General features: G+C 47.5%; 1 protein-coding gene across 1 annotated transcript in view; it reads left to right on the forward strand.

Annotated features, from left to right (window-relative positions):
• The window catches only part of LOC115461770 (B-cell differentiation antigen CD72-like), a 109,593-nt gene that overhangs the window by 64,391 nt on the left and 29,102 nt on the right, over window positions 1-16,100 (forward strand). The window contains exon 6 of the mRNA XM_030191815.1: window positions 6,077-6,156. Coding sequence (XP_030047675.1) covers window positions 6,077-6,156 — 80 coding nt within the window. The remainder of the gene's footprint in view (window positions 1-6,076; window positions 6,157-16,100) is intronic.

A 16,100-nucleotide genomic window follows, 5' to 3' on the forward strand; every position in this document is an offset into this window, starting at 1 on the left:
ACAGGTGTACCTCATGAAAGACTCCAGAGGAAATTGGAGAGTCATGGGATAGGAGGTAGTGTTCTATTGTGGATTAAAAACTGGTTAAAGTATAGAAAACAGAGAGTAGGGTTAAATGGTCAGTATTCTCAATGGAGAAGGGTAGAAAGTGGGGTTCCTCAGGGGTCTGTGCTGGGACCGCTGCTTTTAACATATTTATAAATGACTTAGAGATGGGAGTAACTACTGATGTAATTAAATTTGCTGATGACACAAAGTTATTGAAAGTTGTTAAATCGCAAGAGGATTTTGAAAAATTACAAGACCTTACGAGACAGAGACTGGGCATCTAAATGACAGATGACTTTTAATGTGAGCAAGTGCAAAGTGGTGCATGTGTGAAAGAGTTCCCGAATACATGCTAGATCTTGTGGATTTACCACCCAGAAACAGAACTAGTTCCTCCCGATCCTACCTCAATTTACACTATCCAGACTGCAGTGGCCTTAAATACAAATCTACCTACGCCTCCAACTTCTCCTTCATAGGCACACAACTATGGAATGCTTTACCCAAATCCTTAAAATCAACTCAGAACTATTTAAATTTTAGAAAATTATTGAAGACCATCCTGTTCAAGAAGGTTTACTTCTCAGACTCAACCGATTCTTACTTCTTCCTGGACTCAGCAATATTCATGGACCCTATTACCTTGTATTACCCTTGTTATTCTTTGTTGTTTTTATGATTCATATATGCCTATTATCTTATTACGTTGTTTAGTTATGCTTTTTTGAACTGTAGCCTACCCTACGGTTCTGTGTAAGCCACATTGAGCCTATAACTAGTGGGAAAATGTGGGGTATAAATGTATTAAATAAATTAAGGAACCCGAATTATAGCTACGTCATGCAAGGTTCCATTTTAGGAGTTACTGACCAGGAAAGGTGTCTTGGTGCCATTGTTGATAATACGTTGAAACCCTCTGCTCAGTGTGTGGCGGTGGCTAACAAACTAATAGAATGTTAGGTATTCTTAGGGAAGGAATGGAAAACAAGAATGAGGACATTATAATGCTTTTGTATCGCTCCAAGATATAGTAGAATTAGAAAAGGTACAGAGAAGGGCGACAAAAATGATAAAGGGGATGGGACAACTTTCCTATGAGGAAAGGCTAAAGCAGCTAGGGCTCTTCAACTTGGAGAAAAAAAAACGGCTGAGGGGAGATATGGTAGAGGTCTATAAAATAATGATTGGACTGGAATGGGTAAATGTTAACTGATTGTTTACTCTTTCCAAAAATACTAGGATCAGGGGGCATGCAATGAAGCTACAAAGTAGTAAATTTAAAATGAATCAGAGAAAATATTTCTTCACTCAATGTGTAATTAAACTCTGGAATTCATTGGCATAGAATGCAGTAAAAGCAGTTAGCTTAGCAGGGTTTAAAAAAAGATTTGGATGGCTTCCTAAAGGAAAAGTCCAAAGAGCATTATTAAAATGGACTTAAATCCACTGCTTATTTCTAGGAAAAAAGCATAAAACAAAAAAAGGGTGGAAGAAGGGATCATCTGTGATTATAGCTGTCATAAAACTGGGGTTCACCATGAATAGCGTAGTATGAAAAAGACCCCTACAATTGCATGAGACTTTCCCGAAGAAAAAGAACTAGATATTGTAAACACGGGGCTTCTTCTTCTTCTTCTTCTTCTCTCCAGCAGGCCTGTGGCTCCTGAGCACAGCTCCAGCCAATCTCTTCCCAGCACCCTGAACACACACCAACCTCAAGATCCTGGGTCCCTTGGTCACTCAGGGTGACCTTGTTCCTTCTGCCCTCCAACTGCTGCCGGTCCCTCTGGGATGCACCCTCTGTTCCTGGGTCACCTCCTCAGGCCTTCCTGTGCTGTCCTCTGCACTCCTCAGGAACTATAACCTGGTCATTCTTTATCTTGTATTAATATGCAAATTAGATGTAGATTAGACAGTTCACAACAACAACATATTCATCAGGCAGCTCTTTATTCCAGCCCCATGGGCCCACTTCTTCCAGCTTAAACACTTCCACAGGTCTTCCCACTGAGCCCCCACACACAGACACATGGGCTCAGTGCTAACAGTCCCTCTGGCCTGAACAGGATGTTCTTCCCTCACTCTGAGGGTACAGCTCTGTCCTCCAGCCCCCTGGCTGATAGTTCCTTGTTCTTAATAAAATAACATTATGTACACCAAGTTCTATCTACACACAGTCCATCAAAAGCCCACAGAGTTTAGCTAGTACCTTCAAGGGGATCTTCTTCCTCGAGCTACCAGATTCCCAGCTCCTTCCTCTCCTCCTTCCTTTCACAAACTCGGGTAGGTATAGAGAGGATGATTAGCTTATCCACCCCTTTAGGCTCTTCCCCCTAATTCCAGGCAGAACCCAGCCCATAACCACCTTCACCTGTTTCCAACCCAGGACTCTCCTTGGTCCTAGCAACCTCCAGCTGTCTCTTCCTTATCTTAAAGACTCCCCTGGTGGACTCCTCAATAATAACATGACCTGGACATTCCCCTACTGGCTCCCTCTAGTGACTCATCCTGGGCATTTTCCCCATTTCCATGGGAACAGCACCACCTAGTGGCCTACCCAGGATCAGACAGCCCCTTACTCTTCACAATATACAAACAAGCCGCAAGTACATATACACACCATAGTTTCTACTAACTGTTGTATTATATTTCTAGGATCAGCAGCATAAAATGTATTGAACTTTTTTGGGATCTTGCCAGGTATTTGTGACCTGGATTGGCCACTGTTGGAAACAGGATCCTGGGCTTGATGGACCTTCGGTCTGTCACAGTACGGCAATACTTATGTAGTTATGTCATATTTATTCAAGGACTAAATTAAGTGTAATGCAGTAGTTTGTATAGTTTGAAGCTTTCTAAATACTTGTTTGGGGCAACCCAGATGAATGATATAATCCAGAAGACTTTAAACAAGAGTTTGCACTAATAGCTGGAAGTTTTCCTGGTCAAAATATTTTTGGAACACATAACAAAAAAAAGACCTTTTCCGTTAGAGCATAATCTGCATTTGCAATCTTAATCTAGAGTTCAATTCCCACTTCAGGCACAGGCAGCTCCTTGTGACTCTGGGCAAGTCACTTAACCCTCCATTGCCCCATGTAAGCCGCATTGAGCCTGCCATGAGTAGGAAAGCGTGGGGTACAAATGTAACAAAAATAAAATAGATACTATTGCAGATTCTACATGGAATGTTGCTACTGTTGGAGATTCTACATGGAATGTTGCTATTCCACTAGCAACATTCCATGTAGAAGGCTGCGCAGGCTTCTGTTTCTGTGAGTCTGACGTCCTGCACGTACATGCAGGATGTCAGACTCACAGAAGCAGAAGCCTGCGCGGCCACATTGGTGATCTGCAAGGGCCGACTTCTACATGGAATGTTGCTAGTGGAATAGCAACATTCCATGTAGAATCTCAAATAGTAGCAACAGTGGAGGAGTGGCCTAGTGGTTAGGGTGGTGGACTTTGGTCCTGAGGAACTGAGTTCAATTCCCACTTCAGACACAGGCAGCTCCTTGTGGCTCTGGGCAAGTCACTTAACCCTCCATTGCCCCATGTAAGCCGCATTGAGCCTGCCACGAGTGGGAAAGCGCGGGGTACAAATGTAACAAAAATAAAATAGATACTATTGGAGATTCTACATGGAATGTTGCTATAGCAACATTCCATGTAGAAGGCTGCGCAAGCTTCTGTTTTTGTGAGTCTGACGTCCTGCACGTATGTGCAGGACGTCAGACTCACAGAAGCAGAAGCCTGCGCGGCCACATTGGTGATCTGCAAGGGCCGACTTCTAGTGGAATAGCAACATTCCATGTAGAATCTCAAATAGTAGCAACAGTGGAGGAGTGGCCTAGTGGTTAGGGTGATGGACTTTGGTCCTGGGGAACTGAGGAACTGAGTTTGATTCCCACTTCAGGCACAGGCAGCTCCTTGTGACTCTGGGCAAGTCACTTAACCCTCCATTGCCCCATGTAAGCCGCATTGAGCCTGCCACGAGTGGGAAAGCGCGGGGTACAAATGTAAAAAAAAAAAAATCAAGAAAAACTCCCAAAATTCTAATAGTTGAGGAAAAAGTATAATCACCTCATATTACTCTTTTACTACTGTATTGCTGATAAGGATGTATTTTGTTTTTTCTGCATTAAGTTTAATTTCTCTGATTGCATCCAATGATGTAAAATACTGATTATATTATATAACAGACCAGTCTGTTGGAAAACAAAGTATCAATAGGAACTAACACTGTGCCTTCCCTGTTGTTTCAAGAAATAACCTAGAGAATATATATAGGTATTAAAAAGGATAGGGAATAAAGGGGAGCCCTGAGGTACTCAACATGAATTAATCCACCTGTTAGATCTTCTTTTTTAACTCTATATGTATGAACAATATACTTCCACAGGCTGGTATGAACGCTCAATCTATAGGTAATATCTTTCAATCTTCCAAGAGGGGATTGGTGGTTGGGAGGCGGGGATAGTGCTGGGCAGACTTATACGGTCTGTGCCAGAGCTGGTGGTTGGGAGGCGGGGCTGGTGGTTGGGAGGCAGGGATAGTGCTGGGCAGACTTATACGGTCTGTGCCAGAGCTGGTGGTTGGGAGGCGGGACTGGTGGTTGGGAGGCGGGGATAGTGCTGGGCAGACTTATACGGTCTGTGCCAGAGCCGGTGGTGGGAGGCAGGGATAGTGCTGGGCAGACTTATACGGTCTGTGCCAGAGCCGGTGGTGGGAGACGGGGATAGTGCTGGGCAGACTTATACGGTCTGTGCCAGAGCTGGTGGTTGGGAGGCGGGACTGGTGGTTGGGAGGCGGGGATAGTGCTGGGTAGACTTATACGGTCTGTGCCAGAGCCGGTGGTGGGAGGCAGGGATAGTGCTGGGCAGACTTATACGGTCTGTGCCAGAGCTGGTGGTTGGGAGGCGGGACTGGTGGTTGGGAGGCGGGGATAGTGCTGGGCAGACTTATACGGTCTGTGCCAGAGCCGGTGGTGGGAGACGGGGATAGTGCTGGGCAGACTTATACGGTCTGTGCCAGAGCTGGTGGTTGGGAGGCGGGACTGGTGGTTGGGAGGCGGGGATAGTGCTGGGCAGACTTATACGGTCTGTGCCAGAGCCGGTGGTGGGAGGCGGGGTTAGTGCTGGGCAGACTTATACGGTCTGTGCCCTGAAGAGCACAGGTACAAATCAAAGTAGGGTATACACAAAAAGTAGCACATATGAGTTTATCTTGTTGGGCAGACTGGATGGACCGTGCAGGTCTTTTTCTGCCGTCATCTACTATGTTACTATGTTACTATGACCCTGTTTCGCCGGCAAAAGGCTGCTTCAGGGGAATCTGCTTTCCAAAAATACATCCAAGCACAAAGCTACACCTCGTCTTGTGATGCTACATATTCCACAAGTTTGATATGTTAAACCATCCAATCATAGAGCTCTGGACTAAACTAACGTCATCCACTCCAATTCCAAATTCAGGCCCGTAGCAGCTAATGTATTTAATCGAAATATCCAACTCTGCTCACGATAGTTTAGTAATCTCTCCATGTGGGACCACAACACCCCAGAGCAAGAGTCTAAATAGTCACCTAAAGATGAGTATTTGATATCTTAAAGTGAATGGACAATGACATTTGAAAATAGCACGTATTGAATGGTGTAAATTTTAAAATATAACTAAGAGAAAATAAACAAAAAAAAGATTTTATCACAGACCAATGAGGAGGTGGACACATAAAGCTGCTGATTTGAAGTTGTATTCAGTAAGTAGCACTGCTGAGGTCAGTGATCAAGCACAGCACATACTACTTACTACTTATTTCTATAGCGCTACAAGGCATACGCAGCGCCGTACACCATACACAAAAAGACAGTCCCTGCTCAAAGAGCTTACAATCTAGATAGGAGGTAGCAACATAATATTGGGTTTTATAACCTACTAACTAAAGGTTTTGTCTAATCCAAGTATTGTTAATGAATAGAAATGCGACAGTGAGTGACATATAATGTTTTCATCATATTATATCTTTCAGGAATATATAAAACAGTACTGTATAAACTACCGGAAAAGCAAATACTACTATTCATGTTCTTGGCACATTGGCTCACAACAGTAAGTTTAATAAGGAGTCTAAGAGATAAAATATACATTACCTATTTATTTGTAACTTCCTTCTCCAACCACCACAAAAATTCTAAATATGCCACTTCTATTGCTTCTATGCATCCAGGAAGTTAACGATGACTTGTTTCTATGCCCTTTTATGCTTGTGGCCATAAGTTTAAGATATTGTTTTTGATCCCCATTGAAATAGCATGTTTCAGCAAAGCCTTGGACAAGGTTTTTCCTAGGAGGTTTATGAACAAATTGAGTGGGCTGAAGACCAGTGCTGGCCAGACTTCTATGGTCTATGCCAGTGGGTCCCAAATCTGGTCCTGGAGGCACCCTAACTAGTCAGGTTGTCAGGATACCCACAATGAATATTCACGAGAGAGATTTGCATGCAGTGGAAGCAGTGCATGCAAATCTCTCTCATGAATATTCATTGTGAATATCCTGAAAACCTGACTGGCTGGGATGCCTCCAGGACCAGGTTTGGGAACCACTGGTCTATGCCCCAAAAATGGCAAACAAAAATCAAGACTTAAGTATGAGTATGTTATATCATATGCAAGCGCTGTATATATCTACAGGGGAGGGGAAGACATCATAAGGTTGATATCAGCTACCAGTGGATGAGAGGAAGACATCTTGAGGTTGAAATTAATGGTACTGTGGTAATATGTAAGATTGCACCACATAACTACCTATGTATTTGGTAAAGTGATCAGTTGCCATCTGCACTGTTTATATATATTTTTGAACTTTAATCTTTATTAAAGCATCAAACATAAAAAGCAATAAACAAACACCTATCCCCTCGCTAGATCACCCAGCACCATCCATAAAATTCCCAACGCCCAACATCAAATTCTTTCAATGAGTGTTTGGGGGGGGGGGGGGACGCTAGCAAGCTCTGCACGATATGGCTACTTCAGAACAATGCTCCAGTTGAGTATCGAATAAGTATCAAAATACTCCTTTCTCACAACTTTTAATGATATAATTATTTCACAACTTTTATAAAACCTACGGCTTCAGGTAAGCCAAGTAAGCTAAAAAATGCTGAACCTAATTCACCACAAAAAACTCCTCCAAATAAACCGCAGGGCAAACTGTCTCAAGTAATCCTTGTAGAAATCAGATGGCTGTGAGACTTACTTGCTGATACAAAACTGGATACGACGGAGATTCATGCTGATTTGGCTTCCCTGAGAGACAAATTTTCACATTGGCAACAATGGGTGGATATAATTGAAGCCAAAGTAAAAACAGTGGAAGATAATATCACAACATTGCAACAGCACACCAAGAGATTAACACTGCTTGAAGCAGAATGGAGAAACAACATTCAAGTGCTAGGCCTTCCAGAAGGCCACAATGGTTGCAGTGCAATAGTATTTTTCGAAAACTTTCTACCTAAATTATTGGATTTACAACTTACAAGAGTCTTGGAAATACAAGGAGCTTGTTCAAGCCTCTCATAAACTTGTTACTATAAAGTCTATGGTATCTTGAAAGTATAACCTTGGCACACCAGTCACACCTGAAGTCTCTATTATTTTTATGAAGTCTCTTTTATTGAATAAATCACAGGTAATTTACTCACAGTCAGATGTTCAGAAGTGCTGCCCCAGGGCACAGAGACTCCGTAATTCTGAGAGCTGTTTCAGTGGTTGGAGGTGAGAAATAGTTGAACAGATAGAAGTATCTCAGAGCTGGGTGACTGGAATGTGCGATATCTCATTATGGAGGAGATATTTTCAAGGTAAAAAACCAAGTTCATTGCAGGGAGTTTCAGCAGGACTGTGCTGTCTGAAGATGGTGAATGCCTCATGTCTGTAGAAAGATGGTGAATGCCTCATGGTGAAAGGGACAAGGAGGTCAAAAAGCCTCACACAGGGAGGAGCAGGTAAGGACCAATAGGGACAAAGCCTGCCACCGGGTGGCAAGGGAGGTGCTAGAGGATGGCCCTTAATTGGAGGGAAAGGCCATACCTGGCTGACCTCTCAGGACAGAGATAGTAAGAATGACCAGGAAATGATAGCAGGTAGACAAAGGAGCCAAGCTTGGCTGAGAGAGAGTGAAGGTCTGGGCAGCCTTACAACCAGTGGCAACCGTTCTTATACAGACAGACAACTGTGGCTGCATTGCCTGTGAACTACATTACACACAATGCATTTGCTCACGTATCTGCAGTGGGAACTGCAGCGATGATAGTCCTTAGAAATGAGAATAACAGTAAAAGCATTACGCACATTTTAGGATCACATTATAAACTAGTGCAAGGCTGTCAGAGGACAGAACAGAGCTCAATGTGTGCAGTCACACACAGTACAGCAAGGAAAATACCCATGTCCCATAATACTGAAGCTATTTTGCTATAACCATGTGCTTTATACAATGCAGGAAGCAACAAGTATGGTGCCGGTGAAATATGAAGGCACCACCTTTCTTTTTGTACCGGACTTAAGTAAACAAACGGTGAAAAATAGGAAACAATTGCTTGCATTTCGTCCTCATTTAAAAACACTTGGTGCCAAATTTGGTATGTATTACCCAGTCTATTCATGGATTACCTTATATAATAGTACAAAAGATGCGTGAGGATCACTTAACCACCTCTGGGTAGACGGAGTCCCAAGAGTATCCCAAAGAACCGGACTGGATTGCAAGTGGAGGTGAACTAAGGTAGCTTTAATGGTAGCAAAAGAACACAGGTCAAAAAGGCAAACAAACAGCTCAGCAATAGTGTAAGAGAAAAAAGGACAATAAGCAGCCTAGCTGCACATCCTAACACTAGCTAAAGCAAAACAAAACCTTAAGCATACAATATTGGCAAGCAGTGAGACAGCCTAGCTGTACAAGAAAAGCAAACAAAAGAGCACAAGAGACTAGTCAAAGGCCTGCCCTGGTGGGGCAACGGAACGTAATAGCACTTACATGAAAGCAGTGAGACCGCTGGCAGTCAGATAAAAGTTCATTCTGTCAGAACTCTCATGTAAGCCGTGGGACCTCCACGGCAAGCTCTCTCAGAAGCAGGAGATGAGCAGCAGCAAAGCAAAGAAATACAAAATAGTCTCTTGTAGAAACAAACAGTCTCTGAACCGCCTGAGCCGAATGCTCCCAAGGCAAAAGACACACACAGGCACAGCGCAGCAAACAGGAACCAGGAACAGCCCACGCGGATCCCTCTGCACTCCAAGCACAGCCACCTCATCCAGGGATAATTCTCATCCCCCACACACAGTCCAAAACACAGCACAGGGCCTACTCACTGCAGCCAGGGACTCACTGTGGATGACTGGGGACTCAGCTGAAGGGCAAGAAGCTCTCAGGACTCCAAGGCTTGTAAGCCGGATTCACTGGAACAGAGCTCTCAGGACTCCAAGGCTTGTAAGCAGGATTCACTGGAACAGAGCTCTCAGGACTCCAAGGCTTGTAAGCAGGATTCACTGGAACAGAGCTCTCAGGACTCCAAGGCTTGTAAGCAGGATTCACTGGAACAGAGCTCTCAGGACTCCAAGGCTTGTAAGCAGGATTCACTGGAGCAGAGCTCTCAGAACTCCAAGGCTTGTAAGCAGGCTTCACTGGAACAGAGCAAGAAGAAAAAAGCTGCAGCAATGCTTCAGGCCATGGCCTGACAATGAAACAGCAGATAGAACTAGCAGAGCCTCAGGCAGGCCTGAGCTCAAACAAGAGTAATTGTCAGAACACTGATTTTTTAAAATCGATCCAAGATGGCGCCGAGAGCAGATGTGCGCGAAGCAGCTCCTGACTCTTACTAGAAGTCTGGCGCAGGGGAGCAACCACGGACCCGTAATGGGAAAGAGGAAAGGGAAGCCCAACATGCCTACCTCCACAGGTAGGGTGAATCCCCCTCCCACGCGGCAGACAACTTTGGAGGAGTCGGGTTTGCAAGCGCTGGGAGCCAGAGTTGACGCTTCGAGGGGTCTGGGAGATACTTTGGACCATAGCGCTGAGGGGGGTGTCATTGAGTTCACCCCCGACAACAGCACCTCCAAGACCCAGAGGAGAAGAGGTGGCAGCGAGTGAACAGAACACCGGGCCCAGAAGTGGAATCCTTGTGGCTGTACATGGAAACCCCGTTGCCACGTCGACGCCAGTGAGAACAATGACCCAGGCAGTTTGCGTGCCTGAGGGAATTCAAGGCGAACCCTCCATGGAGACTGGAATTATGTTAAACCTGTGACTGTTACATTAGATGTATTGTGGGAAGCGATAAAAGGACTGAATACCAACCTACAACTATCAGGTATTTTGCAGGGTGAGGTGGCGGAATTAAAGCAGGTCCAAAGTGATGTTTCAGCTAAATTAGAAGAGCAGACAATTAAAATGAAGGCTTTAGATAAAGATATAAAATCAGTGAATTCTTCAACATTAACTTTAATAAAAGACAGTAACTTCCAAAAGCACAAGATAGAATATTTAGAAAATCAGATAAGGAGAAATAATTTACGATTTCTGAACTTTCCTAAGTCTCCTCTTATCCCAGCATTAGAGATGTTGAAAAAATACACTGTGGAGATAGTGGGTGTTCCCCCTGAGGGTTTTCCACCTACTACCAAAACCCAATATATTTCCAGTACTGGAACAAGAAGATTGCCTATTCCTCCTCAATCTGACCTAAATTTAACAGATTTTCTTCAAAATTCAATGGAAGTCATAACAGAAAGAACAACACTGTTGGTTACCTTTGCTCTGGAACTAGATCATAATAACATATTTAGACTTTATTTCCGCTTGGCTGCGGATTCTTCTGGACTTTATTTCCGCCACATGAACTCACTTTTCCTGGGATCAAAAGTACAGATTTTCCCAGATCTCTTTAGAGATAAACAAAGAAGAAGAAAATAACTTTTGTTACTAAAAGCGAGAGTTACTACTACTACTTAACATTTCTAGAGCGCTACTAGGGTTACGCTTCGCTGTACAAATTAACAATAAGGACGGTCCCTGCTCGGAAGAGCTTACAATCTAAAGGACGAAATGTCAAGTTGGGGTAGGTAAGTTTTCCTGAGAAGAGGTGTAGTGATTAGGTGCCAAAGGCGACATTGAAGAGGTGGGCTTTGAGCATTGATTTGAAGATGGGTAGGGAGGGGGCACGGCGTATGGGCTCAGGGAGTTTGTTCCAGGCATGGGGTGAGGCGAGACAGAAGGGACGGAGCCTGGAGTTGGAGGTGGTGGAGAAGGGTACTGAAAGGAGGGATTTGTCTTGAGAGCGGAGGTTACGGGTAGGGACATAAGGGGAGATGAGGGTAGAGAGGTACGGAGGGGCCGCAGATCGAGTGCATTTGTAGGTGAGTAAGAGAAGCTTGAACTGTATGCGGTATCTGATTGGGAGCCAGTGAAGTGACTTGAGGAGAGGGGTGATATGAGTATATCGGTTAAGGCGGAAGATAAGACGTGCGGCAGAGTTCTGGATGGACTGAAGGGGGAGTAGATGGCTACGTGGGAGGCCGGTCAGGAGTAGGTTGCAGTAGTCAAGGCGCGAGGTAATGAGAGAGTGGATGAGAGTTCGGGTGGTGTGCTCGGAGAGGAAGGGGCGAATTTTGCTGATGTTATAGAGGAAGAAGCGACAGGTCTTGGCTATCTGCTGGATGTGCGCAGAAAAGGAGAGGGAGGAGTCGAAGATAACACCGAGGTTGCGGGCAGATGAGACGGGGACGATGAGGGTGTTCTCAACTGAGATAGAGAGTGAAGGGAGAGGGGAAGTGGGTTTGGCTGGGAAGACAATAAGTTCAGTCTTAGACATATTCAGTTTCAGGTGGCGGTTGGACATCCAGGCAGCAATGTCGGATAAGCAGGCCGAGACTTTGGCCTGGGTATCCGCGGTGATTTCTGGTGTGGAGAGATAAAGCTGGGTGTCGTCGGCATAAAGATGATAGTGGAAACCATGAGAAGAAATCAGGGAGCCTAAGGAAGAGGTGTAGATTGAAAAAAGAAGGGGCCCAAGGACAGATCCCTGAGGAACTCCAACAGAGAGCGGGATAGGGGAGGAGGACGAACCATGAGAGTATACTCTGAAGGTACGATGGGAGAGATAAGATGAGAACCAGGAGAGGACAGAGCCCCGGAACCCAAGGGAGGACAGTGTGTCAACAAGTAGGTTGTGATTGACAGTGTCAAAAGCGGCGGAGAGGTCGAGGAGGATGAGGATGGAGTAGTGACCTTTGGATTTGGTGAGGAATAGGTCATTGCAGACTTTAGATAGTGCCGTTTCTGTTGAGTGTAGGGGGCGAAAGCCGGATTGGAGCTGATCGAGGATTGCATGAGAGGAGAGAAAATCAATACAGCGGCTGTGAACGGCGCGTTCAAGTATCTTGGAGAGGAAGGGTAGGAGGGAAATGGGGCGGTAGTTGGAGGGACAGGTAGGGTCAAGTGATGGTTTTTTGAGGAGTGGAGTGACCACAGCATGTTTGAAGGTGTCCGGGACAGATGCAGTGCAGAGAGAGAGGTTAAGTATATGACAGATGATGGGGGTGATGGTAGGTGTGATGGTGTTAAGTAGGTTGGTGGGGATGGGGTCAGAGGAACAGGTGGTGGCTTTCGAGGAGGAGAGGAGATGGGCGATTTCCTCTTCGGTGATAGCAGGAAAGGAGGAGAAGGAGGGCAGAGTAGGTTGGATGAGAGAGTGAGATATAGGCTGAAGAGGAGGACAGGGAGTGGTGGTGAATTCGAGGTTGATCTTCTGGACCTTGTCACGGAAGTAGTGGGCCAGAGATTGAGGAGAGAGTGAAGGGGGGGTGGGAGCAGAGGGCACTTTGAGGAGGGAGTTGAGGGTGGCGAATAGACGACGAGGGTTAGAGCTAAGGGAATTGGTCAATTGGATATAATAGTCCTGCTTAGCGAGGAATAGGGAGGATTGGAAGGAGGATAGCATGAATTTGAAGTGAATGAAGTCAGTAAGGGTGCGAGATTTCCTCCAGAGGCGTTCAGCCGAACGGGCACAGGAGCGAAGGTATCGGGTGCAAGGGGTCAGCCAGGGCTGGGGATTGGTACATCTTGTGGGCTGGGAGGTGGACGGTGCAAGGGTGTCTAGAGCAGAGGAAAGAGTGGCATTGTAAGTGGAGACAGCTTTGTCAACGGATGTGGAGGACAAGATGGAAGGGAGGAGATCAGAGATAGTAGAGGATAAGGTGGAGGGGTCAACAGCCTGGAGATTTCTGGACGTAGTAGTTAGTGTTGGGCGAGGGGGAGGGTGCTGAAGTGTGAATGTGATAAGGTGGTGGTCGGAGAGAGGAAGAGGTGAAACGCAGAAAGTGGAGGGTGAGCAAGAAGAAGAGAGGACGAGATCAAGACAGTGACCAGATTTGTGAGTAGGGGTGGTGGGGCTCAGTTGGAGGTTGAAGGAGGAGGTAAGAGTGAGGAACTGAGCAACATATGAATCGGAAGGGTTATCAGTGTGGATGTTGAAGTCACCGAGAATGAGGGATGGGGATGAGGGCTCAAGAAAGACGGAGAGCCAGGCATCGAAGTCGGTAAGGAAGGATGGGAGGGATTTATCAGGGGGGCGGTAAATGACTGCAACTCTGAGTGGCAGTGGGTGGAATAGACGGATGGAGTGAACTTCAAAGGATGAGAAGCTGTGAGACTGAGGTAGGTGGAGAGGTTGGAAGCTGCAGGCGGGCGAAAGTAGTAGTCCGATGCCGCCACCGCGGCCGACTGGGTGGGGCGAATGGGAGAAAAGATAACCTCTGTGGCATAGGGCTGCGATTGAGGCAGAGTTGTCCGGGGTGAGCCAGGTTTCAGTTAGGGCGAGCAGATGAAGGGAATGGGAGATGAAGAGATCGTGGGTGAAGGGAAGTTTGTTGCAGATTGAGTGGGCGTTCCACAGGGCACACGAGAAGGGGAGGGAGGGGGGGGAGGAGGGGGATAGGGATGAGATTGGAGATATCGCGGGATCGTTTGCATAGATGAGATGAGGACGAGGACAGGTGTGGGGGACCTGGGTTGGGATTGATGTCACCTGCGGATAGCAGGAGAAGGAGCAAGAGAGTGCAGAGAAGGGTGGGTGAGGAAGGGCGACGAAGGCGACGAAGACGGGATGCGCTTAGGAGGAAAGGGGAAGGGTTCATGGCAGGAAGGAGGTGTTGAAGGTTGAGAGCTAGGAAGGAGGAGGAAGACAGTAGGGATGGTGAGATGGTGGGGGACAGGGGTAGGTAGGGGAGGGCGGAAGAGGACAGGGATGGGTAGTGAGATCGTGTGGAAGACAGCTGTGAGAGGGAGAAAAGATTAGGGAGGGACAGGGCAAGGAATAGGATGTGAATGGGGGCCCTAGGTAGTGACTGAGGTGTTCAAAGGGAAGGTAGGTGGGCTGGGAGACAGGCAGGTGAGGGTAAGCAGTCGGGCAGGAGAGTGATGAGCTGGTAGGATGGGCTGGGAGGCAGGCGGGTTTCTGGGTGGGTGGTAGACAGTCAGGTGATTGGTGGTAAGTCAATGATTGGCTAGTAGTCAGGTTGAGTGGCAGGCTGGAGTGGTTTGAAGCAGGAGCTGGCGGACTAGGACAAGCTGATGCAGACAGACTGGAACAGGCTGGGACAAGCTGAAGCAGACGGACTGGAACAGGCTGTATCAGGCAGACTGGAGTAAGCTGGCTGGAGGAGAGGGCCTGGAGTAAGGGAGTAGCTGGAGCAGGCAGGCTGTAACACGCTGGATCAAGTAGACTGGAACAGGTTGAGGCAGATGGACTGGAGCAGGCATGGAGAGCAGGATCGGGCGAACTGGAACAGCTGGATCAGGCAGATGGACTGGAGCAAGCAGGGAGAGCAGGATCGGGCAGACTGGAGCAGCTGGATCAGGTGAACTGGAACGAGCAAGCAGGAAGCTGGATCAGGCGGACTGGAGCAGACAGGAGGAAGCTGGATCAGGCGGACTGGAGCTGGCAGGAAGAAGCTGTACCAGGCGGACTGGAGCAGACAGGAAGAAGCTGGATCAGGCGGACTGGAGCAGGCAGATGGACTGGAGCAAGCAGGGAGAGCAGGATCGGGCGGACTGGAGCAGCTGGATCAGGTGAACTGGAACGAGCAGGCAGGAAGCTGTACCAGGCGGATTGGAGCAGACAGGAAGAAGCTGGATCAGGCGGACTGGAGCAGACAGGAAGAAGCTGGATCAGGCGAACTGGAGTAGGCAGTCAGGAAGCTGGAGCAGGCGGACTGGAGCTGGCAGGAAGAAGCTGTACCAGGCGGACTGGAGCGGGCAGGAGGAAGCTGGATCAGGCGGATTGGAGCAGGCAGGAAGAGGCTGTACCAGGCGGACTGGAGCGGGCAGGAAGAAGCTGTACCAGGCGGACTGGAGCAGGCAGGAAGAAGCTGAACCTGGCGGATTGGAGCAGGCAGGGGGAAGCTGCGTCAGGCGGACTGGAGCAGGCAGGAGGCTGCATCAGGCGGACTGGAGCAGGCAGGAAGACGCAGGATCAGGCAGACTGGAGCAAGCAGGAAGAAGCTGTATCAGGCGGACTGGAGCAAGCAGGAAGAAGCTGGATCAAGCAGACTGGAGCAGGCAGGAAGAAGCTGGTTCAGGCGGACTGGAGCAGGCAGGAAGAAGCTGGATCAGGCGGACTGGAAGACGCAGGGTGAAGCCGGATCAGGCGGACTGGAAGACGCAGGGTGAAGCCGGATCAGGCAGACTGGAACACGCAGGGTGAAGCCGGATCAGGGGGGACTGGAACACTCTGAACAGATGTACCGGAACAGGCAGGTGGGTTGGAGCAGGCCAATGGATCAGAGCAGGCAGGGAAAAGTTGGATCTGCAGACTGGAACAAGCTGAGGCCAGTGGACATTGCTTCTGTTGGCCCGACGCAAAGGGCGCTGGACGCAGCGAGACGCAGGCCGGGGCTGATGGACTCTGCCTCCCACTGTTCCTGGTCGCGCCCTGAAGCCACCGCGTGGTCAGCAACTGCAATTTGCGCCCAGGCCGTTCCGGCCGGGGAGCA

The sequence above is a fragment of the Microcaecilia unicolor genome, chromosome 2, assembly GCF_901765095.1.
Source record: "Microcaecilia unicolor chromosome 2, aMicUni1.1, whole genome shotgun sequence".
NCBI lineage: Eukaryota > Metazoa > Chordata > Amphibia > Gymnophiona > Siphonopidae > Microcaecilia > Microcaecilia unicolor.